General features: G+C 40.8%; 1 protein-coding gene across 6 annotated transcripts in view; it reads left to right on the top strand.

Moving 5' to 3' along the window:
- Window positions 1–14257, top strand: part of LOC142662238 (uncharacterized) — a 172485-nt gene that overhangs the window by 22625 nt on the left and 135603 nt on the right. The window contains exon 5 of one of the 6 annotated variants that reach the window (XM_075840358.1): window positions 8018–8245. The exons of the other annotated variants lie outside the window; for them this stretch is intronic. Coding sequence (XP_075696473.1) covers window positions 8018–8103 — 86 coding nt within the window. The 3' untranslated portion in view covers window positions 8104–8245. Of the gene's footprint in view, window positions 1–8017; window positions 8246–14257 lie in introns of those variants that run through there. 6 annotated transcript variants of the gene reach the window in all.

Below are 14257 nucleotides of genomic sequence, written 5' to 3'. Positions count from 1 at the left end.
ATACAAGAATATATCTACTATAATACTGCCCCTATATACAAGAATATAACTACTATAATACTGCCCCCTATATACAAGAATATAACTACTATAATACTGCCTCCTATATACAAGAATATAACTACTATAATACAGTCCCCTATATACAAGAATATAACTACTATAATACTGCCCCCTATATACAAGAATATAACTACTATAATACTGCCCCCTATATACAAGAATATAACTACTATAATACTGCCCCCTATATACAAGAATATAACTACTATAATACTGCCCCCTATATACAAGAATATAACTACTATAATACTGCTCCCTATATACAAGAATATAACTACTATCATACTGCTCCCTATATACAAGAATATAACTACTATAATACTGCTCCCTATATACAAGAATATAACTACTATAATACTGCCCCTATATACAAGAATATAACTACTATAATACTGCTCCTCTATATACAAGAATATAACTACTATAATACTGCCCCCTATATACAAGAATATAACTACTATAATACTGCCCCTATATACAAGAATATAACTACTATAATACTGCTCCTATATACAAGAATATAACTACTATAATACTGCTCCTCTATATACAAGAATATAACTACTATAATACTGCCCCTATATACAAGAATATAACTATTATCATACTGCTCCTATATACAAGACTATAACTACTATAATACTGCCCCTATATACAAGAATATAACTACTATAATACTGCCCCTATATACAAGAATATAACTACTATAATACTGCTCCGATATACAAGAATACAACTACTATAACACTGCCCCTATGTACAAGAATATAACTACTATAATACTGCCCCCTATATACAAGAATATAACTACTATAATACTGCTCCTATATACAAGAATATATCTACTGTAATACTGCCCCTATATACAAGAATATAACTACTATAATACTGCCCCTATATACAAGAATATAACTACTATAATACTGCTCCTATATACAAGAATATAACTACTATAATACTGCCCCCTATATACAAGATTATAACTACTATAATACTGCTTCCTATATACAAGAATATAACTACTATAATACTGCTCCTATATACAAGAATATATCTACTATAATACTGCCCCTATATACAAGAATATAACTACTATAATACTGCCCCCTATATACAAGAATATAGCTACTATAATACTGCCCCCTATATACAAGAATATAACTACTATAATACTCCTCCTATATACAAGAATATAACTACTATAATACTGCTCCTATATACAAGAATATAACTACTATAATACTGCTAGTATATACAAGAATATAACTACTATAATACTGCTAGTATATACAAGAATATAACTACTATAATACTGCTCCTCTATATACAAGAATATAACTACTATAATACTGCCCCTATATACAAGAATATAACTACTATAATACTGCCCCCTATATACAAGCATATAACTACTATAATACTGCTCCCTATATACAAGAATATAACTACTATAATACTGCCACCTATATACAAGAATATAACTATTATCATACTGCTCCTATATACAATAATATACTACTATAATACTGCTCCTATATACAAGAACATAACTACTATAATACTGCCCCCTATATACAAGAATATAACTACTATAATACTGCCCCCTATATACAAGAATATAACTACTATAATACTGCCCCCCTATATACAAGTATACAACTACTATAATACTGTCCCCTATATACAAGAATATAACTACTATAATACTGCTCCCTATATACAAGAATATAACTACTATAATACTGCCCCTATATACAAGAATATAACTACTATAATACTGCCCCCTATATACAAGAATATAACAACTATAATACTGCCTCCTGTATACAAGAATATAACTACTATAATACTGCCCCTTTATACAAGAATATAACTACTATAATACTGCCCCTATATACAAGAATATAACTACTATAATACTGCTCCTATATACAAGAATATAACTACTATAATACTGCCCCCTATATACAAGAATATAACTACTATAATACTGCTTCCTATATACAAGAATATAACTACTATAATACTGCTCCTATATACAAGAATATATCTACTATAATACTGCCCCTATATACAAGAATATAACTACTATAATACTGCCCCCTATATACAAGAATATAGCTACTATAATACTGCCCCTATATACAAGAATATAACTACTATAATACTGCTCCTATATACAAGAATATAACTACTATAATACTGCTCCTCTATATACAAGAATATAACTACTATAATACTGCCCCTATATACAAGAATATAACTACTATAATACTGCCCCCTATATACAAGCATATAACTACTATAATACTGCTCCCTATATACAAGAATATAACTACTATAATACTGCCACCTATATACAAGAATATAACTATTATCATACTGCTCCTATATACAATAATATACTACTATAATACTGCTCCTATATACAAGAACATAACTACTATAATACTGCCCCCTATATACAAGAATATAACTACTATAATACTGCCCCCTATATACAAGAATATAACTACTATAATACTGCCCCCCTATATACAAGTATACAACTACTATAATACTGTCCCCTATATACAAGAATATAACTACTATAATACTGCTCCCTATATACAAGAATATAACTACTATAATACTGCCCCTATATACAAGAATATAACTACTATAATACTGCCCCCTATATACAAGAATATAACAACTATAATACTGCCTCCTGTATACAAGAATATAACTACTATAATACTGCCCCTATATACAAGAATATAACTACTATAATACTGCCCCAATATACAAGAATATAACTACTATAATACTGCCCCTATGTACAAGAATATAACTACTATAATGTTGCCTCCTATATTCAAGAATATAACTACTATAATATTGCCCCTATATACAAGAATATAACTAATATAATACTGCCCCCTATGTACTAGAATATAACTAATATAATACTGACCCTATATACAAGAATATAACTACTATAATACTGCTCCTATATACAAGAATATAACTACAATAACACTGCCCCTATATATACAAGAATATAACTACTATAATACTGCCCCTATATACAAGAATATAACTACTATAATACTGCCCCCTATATACAAGAATATAACTACTATAATACTGCCACCTATATACAAGAATATAACTACTATAATACTGCCCCTATATACAAGAATATAACTACTATAATACTGCCCCTATATACAAGAATATAACAACTATAATACTGCCTCCTGTATACAAGAATATAACTACTATAATACTGCCCCCTATATACAAGAATATAACTACTATAATACTGCCCCAATATACAAGAATATAACTACTATAATACTGCCCCTATGTACAAGAATATAACTACTATAATGCTGCCTCCTATATTCAAGAATATAACTACTATAATATTGCCCCTATATACAAGAATATAACTAATATAATACTGCCCCCTATATACAAGAATATAACTACTATAATACTGCCACCTATATACAAGAATATAACTACTATAATACTGCCCCTATATACAAGAATATAACTACTATAATACTGCTCCTATATACAAGAATATAACTACTATAATACTGCTCCTATATACAAGAATATAACTACAATAACACTGCCCCTATATATACAAGAATATAACTACTATAATACTGCCCCTATATACAAGAATATAACTACTATAATACTGCCCCCTATATACAAGAATATAACTACTATAATACTGCCACCTATATACAAGAATATAACTACTATAATACTGCTCCTATATACAAGAATATAACTACTATAATACTGCCTCTCTATACAAGAATATAACTACTATAATACTGCCCCATATATACAAGAATATAACTACTATAATACTGCCTCTATATGCAAGAATATAACTACTATAATACTGCCCCTATATACAAGAATATAACTACTATATTACTGCCCCTATATATAAGAATATAACTACTATAATACTGCTCCTATATACAAGAATATAACTACTATAATACTGCCCCTATATACAAGAATATAACTACTATAATACTGCCACCTATATACAAGAATATAACTACTATAATACTGCCCTTATATACAAGAATATAACTACTATAATACTGCCCCTATATACAGTGAAGGAAATAAGTATTTGATCCCTTGCTGATTTTGTACGTTTGCCCACTGTCAAAGACATGAACGGTCTAGAATTTTTTGGCTAAGTTAATTTTACCAGTGAGAGATAGATTATATAAAAAAATAAAAAAAATAACATTGTCAAAATTATATATATTTATTGGCATTGTGTACAGAGAAATAAGTATTTGATCCCTTTGGCAAACAAGACTTAATACTTGGTGGCAAAACCCTTGTTAGCAAGCACAGCAGTCAGATGTTTTTTGTAGTTGATGATGAGGTTTGCACACATGTTAGATGGAATTTTGGCCCACTCCTCTTTTGCAGATCATCTGTAAATCATTAAGATTTCGAGGCAGTCGCTTGGCAACTCGGATCTTCAGCTCCCTCCATAAGTTTTCGATGGGATTAAGGTCTGGAGACTGGCTAGGCCACTCCATGACCTTAATGTGCTTCTTTTTGAGCCACTCCTTTGTTGCCTTGGCTGTATGTTTCGGGTCATTGTCGTGCTGGAAGACCCAGCCACGAGCCATTTTTAATGTCCTGGTGGAGGGAAGGAGGTTGTCACTCAGGATTTGACGGTACATGGCTCCATCCATTCTCCCATTGATGCAGTGAAGTAGTCCTGTGCCCTTAGCAGAGAAACACCCCCAAAACATAATGTTTCCACCACTATGCTTGACAGTGGGGACGGTGTTCTTTGGGTCATAGGCAGCATTTCTCTTCCTCCAAACACGGCGAGTTGAGTTAATGCCAAAGAGCTCAATTTTAGTCTCATCTGACCACAGCACCTTCTCCCAATCACTCTCAGAATCATCCAGATGTTCATTTGCAAACTTCAGACGGGCCTGTACATGTGCCTTCTTGAGCAGGGGGACCTTGCGGGCACTGCAGGATTTTAATCCATTACGGCGTAATGTGTTGTCAATGGTTTTCTTGGTGACTGTGGTCCCAGCTGCCTTGAGATCATTAACAAGTTCCCCCCGTGTAGTTTTCGGCTGAGCTCTCACCTTCCTCAGGATCAAGGATACCCCACGAGGTGAGATTTTGCATGGAGCCCCAGATCGATGTCGATTGACAGTCATTTTGTATGTCTTCCATTTTCTTACTATTGCACCAACAGTTGTCTCCTTCTCACCCAGCGTCTTACTTATGGTTTTGTAGCCCATTCCAGCCTTGTCCAGGTCTATGATCTTGTCCCTGACATCCTTAGAAAGCTCTTTGGTCTTGCCCATGTTGTAGAGGTTAGAGTCAGACTGATTAATTGAGTCTGTGGACAGGAGTCTTTTATACAGGTGACCATGTAAGAGCTGTCTTTAATGCAGGCACCAAGTTGATTTGGAGCGTGTAACTGGTCTGGAGGAGGCTGAACTCTTAATGGTTGGTAGGGGATCAAATACTTATTTCTCTGTGCACAATGCAAATAAATATATATCATTTTGACTATGTGATTTTCTCTTTTTTTTAAATATAATCTATCTCTCACTGGTAAAATTAACCTAGCCTAAAAATTCTAGACTGTTCATGACTTTGACAGTGGGCAAACTTACAAAATCATCAAGGGATCAAATACTTATTGCCTTCACTGTATAAGAATATAACTACTATAATACTGCTTCTATATACAAGAATATAACTACTATAATACTGCCCCTATGTACAAGAATATAACTACTATAATACTGCCCCCTATATACAAGAATATAACTGCTATAATACTGCCCCTATGTACAAGAATATAACTACTAGAATACTGCCCTTATGTACAAGAATATAACTACTATAATACTGCCCCTATATACAAGAATATAACTACTATAATACAGCCCTTATGTACAAGAATATAACTACTATAATACTGCTCCTATATACAAGAATATAACTACTATAATACTGCCTCCTATATACAAGAATATAACTACTATAATACTGCCCCTATATACAAGAATATAACTACTATAATACAGCTCCTATATACAGGAATATAACTACTACAATACTGCTCCTATATACAAGAATATAACTACTATAATACTGCCCCTATATACAAGAATATAACTACTATAATACTGCCCCTATATACAAGAATATAACTACTATAATACTGCTCCCTATATACAAGAATATAACTACTATAATACTGCCCCTATATACAAGAATATAACTACTATAATACTGCCCCTATATACACGAATATAACTACTATAATACTGCCTCATATACAAGAATATAACTACTATAATACTGCCCCCTATATACAAGAATATAACTACTATAACACTGCCCCCTATATACAAGACTATAACTACTATAATACTGCCCCTATATACAAGAATATAACTACTATTTTACTGCCCCCTATATACAAGAATATAACGACTATAATACTGCTCTCTATGTACAAGAATATAACGACTATAATACTGCCCTCTATGTACAAGAATATAACTACTATAATACTGCTCCTATATACAAGAATATAACTACTATAATACTGCTCCTATATACAAGAATATAACTACTATAATACTGCTCCCTACTTACAAGAATATAACTACTATAATATTGCCTCCTATATACAAGAATATAACTACTATAATACTGCCCCTATATACAAGAATATAACTACTATAATACTGCCTCTATATACAAGAATATAGCTACTATAATACTGACCCCTATATACAAGAATATAACTACTATAATACTGCCCCTATATACAAGATTATAGCTACTATAATACTGCCCCTATATACATACAAGAATCTCCAGTTCTGAGAAGCTTCAGAAACATTTACATACACATATGTGAATGATATTAGGTAATCATTTGATTATAGCTTTATTACCAGAGAAAATTCTGTATAGAAACTGAACAAACAGGGAATGCAGGGAGTTTTAGATCTGAAGCCTGCCGAAGTGTGATTTTAGCTCTGGAGTATAAGACTGAAATAATACATGGCAGATTTCTTGCAGAAACTTCTTTGGCTGAAAAATCTGTTCCGTTGACCTGAATTGGGTTGTTTTGGTGGAGGGCACATGGTTTTCTGAAAGCCCCATTCAGATGAATCGGTGAAATCTTAGTCGTAGAGAAATTTCTGTAACAAATCTGCAATGTTTCATTTCAGCCTATTACAGGCTGTAACACAGGATCAGTACAGGATAAGTAATTACACAGTGAGTCCACCAGCAGAATATTAGTCAGCTCTGGAGTATAATACAGGCTGTATCACAGGATCAGTACAGGATAAGTAATGTAACGTATGTACACAGTGACTCCACCAGCAGAATAGTGAGTGCAGCTCTGGAGTATAATACAGGATGTAACTCAGGATCAGTACAGGATAAGTAATGTAACGTATGTACACAGTGACTCCACAAGCAGAATACTGAGTGAAGCTCTGGAGCATAATACAGGCTGTAACTCCGGATCAGTATAGGATAAGTAATGTAATGTATGTACACAGTGACTCCATCAGCAGAATAGTGAGTGTAATGGCCGCTGTCGCGGACAGCCAGCATTCATTATCCGCCAACACCCGAGCGCAGACCTGTGAGCTCTTGCCGACGTCTCCCTCCTCTAAGACGCCGGCACACAAGACTATCTTCAGCTGCTGTTGTGCATAGGGTGCGCGCGCGTGCTCGCTCCCTTCCTCCCGGCCTTAAAGGGCCAACACGTGTACCAAGAAAATTGCCCTATTCCTCCTTGCCTGAGCGTTGTTGTGTCTGCTCATGTTCGTTATTGCAAAAGGTCCCTTAGTTGTATCCTCTATACTGTGTTCCTGTATCCCGTATCCAGTAATTGTGTTTGTTCCAGTGCGAAGCCAAGTGTCATCTGTGCCAAGTGTCATCTGTGCCAAGTGTCATCTGTGCCAAGAGTCATCTGTACCAAGTGTCTGCTAATCCACGTGTCTGCTAGTCAAGTGTCTGCTACGTGAAGTGTCTGCCACGCAGAGCGTCTGTCAAATCCGCTATCCAGGTACTCTTGTCATAGGGACGGTTATTGACTATTGTTTGGCCAGCTGCTACTCCGCTACGGCAGAATGGCCTAGTGGGTCCACTTACCACAGAGTCGTGACAGTACGCTCAGGCCATTTATCCCGCTGGTCAACCCAAGACCGCAGTCCAAATGATGCAAGCATACATGCGTGACCTCCGGGCACGCCAGTTTGAACTACTACAGGCGGTAAACTCCATAATCACTCGTGTGGATCTTCCTCCTGTGGCTTCCTCTTGCTGCTCCCGCTGCTCCACCACCTGCTCTCCCTCCTGCCTGCCTTGATTTTGCCATTTTGGTTTCAACTGTATTTTTATTGAAAATTTTTCAAAATATACACATGACATTAGGACGCATGGGCAGGCCATATAATCCATTTGACATAGCAGTAAATTCCAACAGACAAAACAAGACACCAGGGAAAAGACAAAAGGGGGAAGGAGGGGGGGAGGGATAGTCAGAGATCAATCTACGGCCTAATCCCGAGATATCTGTAGCCAATACTTATTCCACCGATCCCACACCACTTTGAACCTGTCCAGCTCATTGTCAAGAGAGGCCGATTTTGCCATTTTGTTGCCTCTGACTCCTCGTTATGACGGGGATCCTAAAACCTGTACAGGTTTCATCAATCAGTGTACCATCCACTTCAGGTTATGTGCTCACCTCTTCTCTGATGAGGCCAAAGTTACTTTTATTATTTCTCTCTTGAAACGAGAGGACCCGGATGTAATGATGGGGGTAGGGAAACAGACAAGTGAGCCCTAAACTACCCGCCACTCAGTCCCTGCCTACTTGCAACGACCCGCCGTAGGCGACGGGGTACAACTGAGCGACGGTCCCTACGCTCAATAAGTGCACAACAGACAAACAGACAAGGGTACAAAGAAGCTAAGGGAGATGGGGCAGTTGCCCACGGCAACACCGTGAGCAACCAGAGTGGTGAACGAGCCGAGTCAAACCAGGAGTGTACGAGGTACCAAACGCAGAGCAGGAGAGTAGTGAACAAGCCGAGTCAAACCAGGAGTGTACGAGGTACCAAACGCAGAGCAGGAGAGTAGTCAGTAAGCCAGGGTCAATATGAAGCAGGGTCAAATAGTTCAGAAGCTGCAGCAGGGCCAGGAAACCAAACGAGAAGAATCACAAGCAAGGAGGAACAGGAAAGGCAGGTATAAATAGACAGAGGGCGGGAGGTAGCTCCGTCTGGCCAGGCTGTGATAGGCTCTCCCACTCCTAAGACTGCCATCCTGAGTGGTGGAAGATGGAGTCAGTCTCACAGACATAGAAGCAGGTGCAGACTGATTACCTATGGGCGTTGACACAGAAGCTGTGCCTGGCAGATCCATTACAGTACCCCCCCTTTTATGAGGGGCCACCGGACCCTTACTAGGTGGACCTGGTTTATTGGGGAAACGAAGGTGGAACCTCCTGACCAATACCCCAGCGTGAACATCCCGGGCGGGTACCCAAGTCCTCTCCTCAGGCCCGTATCCTCTCCAATGGACCAGGTACTGGAGGGAGCCTTGGACCATCTTGCTGTCCACAATCTTGGCCAACTCGAATTCCACCCCCTCAGGGGTGAGAACGGGGACAGGAGGTTTCCTCGAGGGAGCCAAGGACGGGGAGCAGCGTTTAAGGAGGGAGGCATGAAACACGTTGTGTACTCGAAAAGATGGGGGCAACTCCAGTCGGAAGGAGACAGGATTGAGGACTTCAATGACCTTGTACGGCCCTATAAACCGGGGTGCAAACTTCTTGGACGGGACTTTAAGGCGCAAGTTCTTAGACTATAGCCACACCAGATCCCCGACCATAAACAAGGGGTTAGTAGAACGTCTTCTATCTGCCTGAGTTTTTTGTATGCTCTGGGATGCCTCTAGGTTCTTCTGAACCTGGGCCCAGACTGCACAGTGCCCGATGAACGACCTCTACCTCGGGATTGTTGGAACTACCAGGTGAAACGGAGGAGAACCGTGGATTAAACCCAAAATTACAGAAAAAGGGGGAGACCCCTGACGAGTTACTGACCCGGTTATTAAGGGAAAATTCGGCGAGGGGAATGAATGGGACCCAATCATATTGACAGTCAGAGATAAAACACCTTAAATATTGTTCTAGAGACTGATTAGTCCTCTCAGTTTGGCCATTAGTTTCAGGATGGAAGGCAGAGGAGAAGGACAGATCAATCTCCAACTTTTTACAGAAGGCTCTCCAAAACAATGAAACAAATTGTACCCCTCTGTCAGAAACAATATTGACAGGGACCCCATGGAGACGCAGGATGTGTTTGACAAACAAGGTAGCTAACGTCTTAGCATTGGGTAGTTTCTTGAGGGGCACAAAGTGCCACATCTTACTGAAGCGGTCTACTACAACCCACACCACCGACTTGCCTTGAGATGGAGGCAAATCGGTGATAAAATCCATGGAGATATGGGTCCAAGGTCTCTGGGGAATGGGCAAAGAACGTAGTAAGCCCGCTGGTCGGGACCTGGGAGTTTTGGACCTTGCACAAACCTCACAAGCAGCGACGTAGGCCTTAACGTCTTTAGGCAACCCAGGCCACCAATAGTTTCTGGCAATGAGGTGCTTGGTACCCAGGATGCCTGGATGACCAGATAGTGCGGAGTCATGATTTTCCCTAAGTACCCTTAGCCGGAATTGTAGGGGAACAAACAGCTTGTTCTCAGGAAGGTTCCCGGGAGCTGAACCTTGATCAGCCGCAATTTCAGAGACTAAATCAGAATCAATAGAGGAAATGATTATACCTGGAGGCAAAATACAAGCAGGATCTTCCTCCGAAGGAGGGCTGGCCATGAAGCTACGCGACAGTGCATCAGCTTTAATATTTTTAGACCCAGCCCTATAGGTAACCAAAAAGTTGAATCTGGTAAAAAATAACGCCCATCGAGCTTGTCTCGGGTTTAGCCTCCGGGCAGATTCTAGGAAAACCAGATTCTTGTGGTCGGTAAGGACCGTTACCTGGTGCCTAGCCCCCTCCAGGAAGTGGCGCCACTCTTCAAATGCCCATTTAATGGCTAAGAGTTCGCGGTTGCCAATATCCTAGTTACTCTCAGTGGGCGAAAACATCCTGGAGAAGTAGGCACAGGGACGGAGATGGGTGAGGGGCCTGGGACAAGACAGCCCCCACTCCCACCTCGGATGCGTCAACCTCCACGATAAATGGCTCCATTTGGTTGGGCTGAACCAGCACCGGGGCCGAGATAAAGCACTTCTTAAGGACCTCAAAAGCCTGGACAGCCTCAGGAAGCCAGTGGAGGAGATCAGCACCTTTGCGAGTGAGGTCCGTAAGAGGCTTAGCGATGACCGTGAAGTTAGCAATAAATCTCCTGTAATAATTAGCGAACCCCAAGAAGCACTGTAACGCCTTCAGGGAGGCAGGTTGGACCCATTCCGCCACAGCCTGGACCTTGGCGGGGTCCATGCGGAATTCATGAGGAGTGAGGATTTGACCCAAAAATGGTATCTCCTGCACCCCAAACACACATTTTTCGGTTTTGGCAAACAGTTTGTTTTCCCGAAGGACCTGGAGCACCTTCCTGACATGCTCAATGTGGGAGGACCAGTCCTTGGAAAACACAAGTATGTCATCAAGGTACACTACAAGAAATACCCCCAGGTAATCTCTTAAAACCTAATTTATGTAATTCTGGAATACCGCGGGAGCATTACACAACCCAAAGGGCATGACGAGGTATTCGAAATGACCTTCGGGCATGTTAAACGCAGTCTTCCACTCATCCCCCTCTTTGATGCGGATAAGGTTATACGCCCCCCGTAGATCAAACTTAGAGAACCATTGGGCACCCTGAACCTGATTAAAAAGATCGGGAATCAAAGGAAGGGGATACTGGTTCCTTACAGTGACCTTATTCAAGTTACGGTAGTCAATGCATGGCCTAAGACCACCATCCTTCTTCCCTAAGAAGAAGAAGCCAGCACCTACCGGAGAAGTAGAGGGGCGATTGTAACCTTTGGCCAGGCATTCCTGGATATACTCTCTCATGGCTTCACGTTCGGGACAAGAGAGATTAAATATCCTACCCTTAGGGAGCTTAGCTCCTGGTACCAAATCGATTGCGCAATCGTATTCTCTATGAGGAGGTAACACTTCGGAGGCCTCCTTAGAGAAAACATCAGCGAAGTCCTGAACAAACTCAGGTAGCGTGTTCACCTCCTCAGGGGGAGAAATAGAATTAACAGAAAAACATGACGTCAAGCATTCATTACCCCATTTGGTAAGCTCCCCAGTATTCCAGTCAAACGCGGGATTATGCAACTGCAACCAGGGAAGGCCTAAAACCAAATCGGACGATAATCCCTGCATCAACAGTACAGAGCATTGCTCCAAATGCATGGAGCCAACAAGGAGTTCAAAAACAGGGGTATGCTGTGTAAAATAACCATTAGCAAGAGGAGTGGAGTCGATACCCACTACCGGGACAGGTTTAGGCAAATCAATCAAAGGCATAGCTAGAGACATAGCAAATTTCACAGACATGATATTAGAAGAAGACCCTGAATCCACGAAGGCACTGCCGGTAGCAGACCTACCACCAAAAGAGACCTGAAAGGGAAGCAAGATTTTATTACGTTTCATATTTACGGGAAATACCTGTGCGCCCAAGTGACCTCCCTGATGATCACTTAGGCGCGGAAGTTTTCCGGCTGCTTATTCTTACGTCTACGACAGGTGTTCACTTGATGCTTGTCATCCCCACAATAGAAGCAGAGACCATTCTTCCTGCGGAACTCTCTACGTTGTCGGGGGGACACGGAGGCCCCGAGTTGCATAGGTACCTCCGAGTCTTCCGTGGAAGAGCGAAGCAACGGAACCTCGGGAGGCATCATGGGGGAGTCAGGGGAAAACACAAAAACGTTCAAGTTGTCATTCCCTGAGACGTCGGTCAAGTCGTACCGCTAAAGCCATAACCTGGTCTAGAGAGTCAGAAGAGGGATAGCTAACTAGCAGGTCTTTCAGGGCGTTCGACAGACCCAACCTAAACTGGCACCTTAAGGCAGGGTCATTCCACCGAGAAGCTACGCACCACTTCATAAAGTCAGAACAATACTCCTCAACAGGTCTCTTACCCTGACGTAAGGTCACCAGCTGACTCTCGGCAAAGGCATTCCTGTCAGTCTCGTCATAAATGAGTCCGAGAGCAGAAAAGAAAAGATCAACGGAGGAAAGTTCAGGGGCGTCAGGAGCCAAGGAGAAGGCCCATTCTTGGGGCCCTTCTTGGAGCCGGGACATAATTATACCCACCCGCTGTCTCTCAGAACCTGAGGAGTGGGGCTTTAAACGAAAATAGAGCCTACAACTCTCCCGAAAGGAGAGAAAAGTCTTCCGGTCCCCTGAGAACTGGTCAGGCAACTTGAGGTGGGGTTCAAGAGGTGAGGTGAGGGGCACTACCATGGTAGCATCAGGCTGGTTGACCCTCTGAGCCAGGGCCTGGACCTGTAGGGAGACTTGCTGAGCCAGGGTCTCAAGGGGGTCCATAGTAGTGTGAGGGACCAGGGTAGACTAGGTATATGGGCTTCTGATTATGTAATGATGGGGGTAGGGAAACAGACAAGTGAGCCCTAATCTACCCGCCACTCAGTCCCTGCCTACTTGCAACGACCCGCCCTAGGCGATGGGGTACAACTGGGCGACGGTCCCTACGCTCAATAAGTGCACGACAGACAAACAGACAAGGGTACATAGAAGCTAAGGGAGATGGGGCAGTTACCCACGGCAACACCGTGAGCAACCAGAGTGGTGAACGAGTCGAGTCTAACTAGGAGTGTACGAGGTACCAAACGCAGAGCAGGAGAGTAGTGAACAAGTCGAGTCAAACCAGGAGTGTACGAGGTACCAAACGCAGAGCAGGAGAGTAGTCAGTAAGCCAGGGTCAATATGAAGCAGGGTCAAATAGTTCAGAAGCTGCAGCAGGGCCAGGAAACCAAACGAGAAGAATCACAAGCAAGGAGGAACAGGAAAAGCATGTATAAATAGACAGAGGGCGGGAGCTAGCTCCGTCTGGCCAGGCTGTGATA

This window comes from Rhinoderma darwinii, chromosome 10 (assembly GCF_050947455.1).
Source record: "Rhinoderma darwinii isolate aRhiDar2 chromosome 10, aRhiDar2.hap1, whole genome shotgun sequence".
NCBI lineage: Eukaryota > Metazoa > Chordata > Amphibia > Anura > Rhinodermatidae > Rhinoderma > Rhinoderma darwinii.
This window is presented reverse-complemented; position numbering and strand designations above follow the sequence as displayed.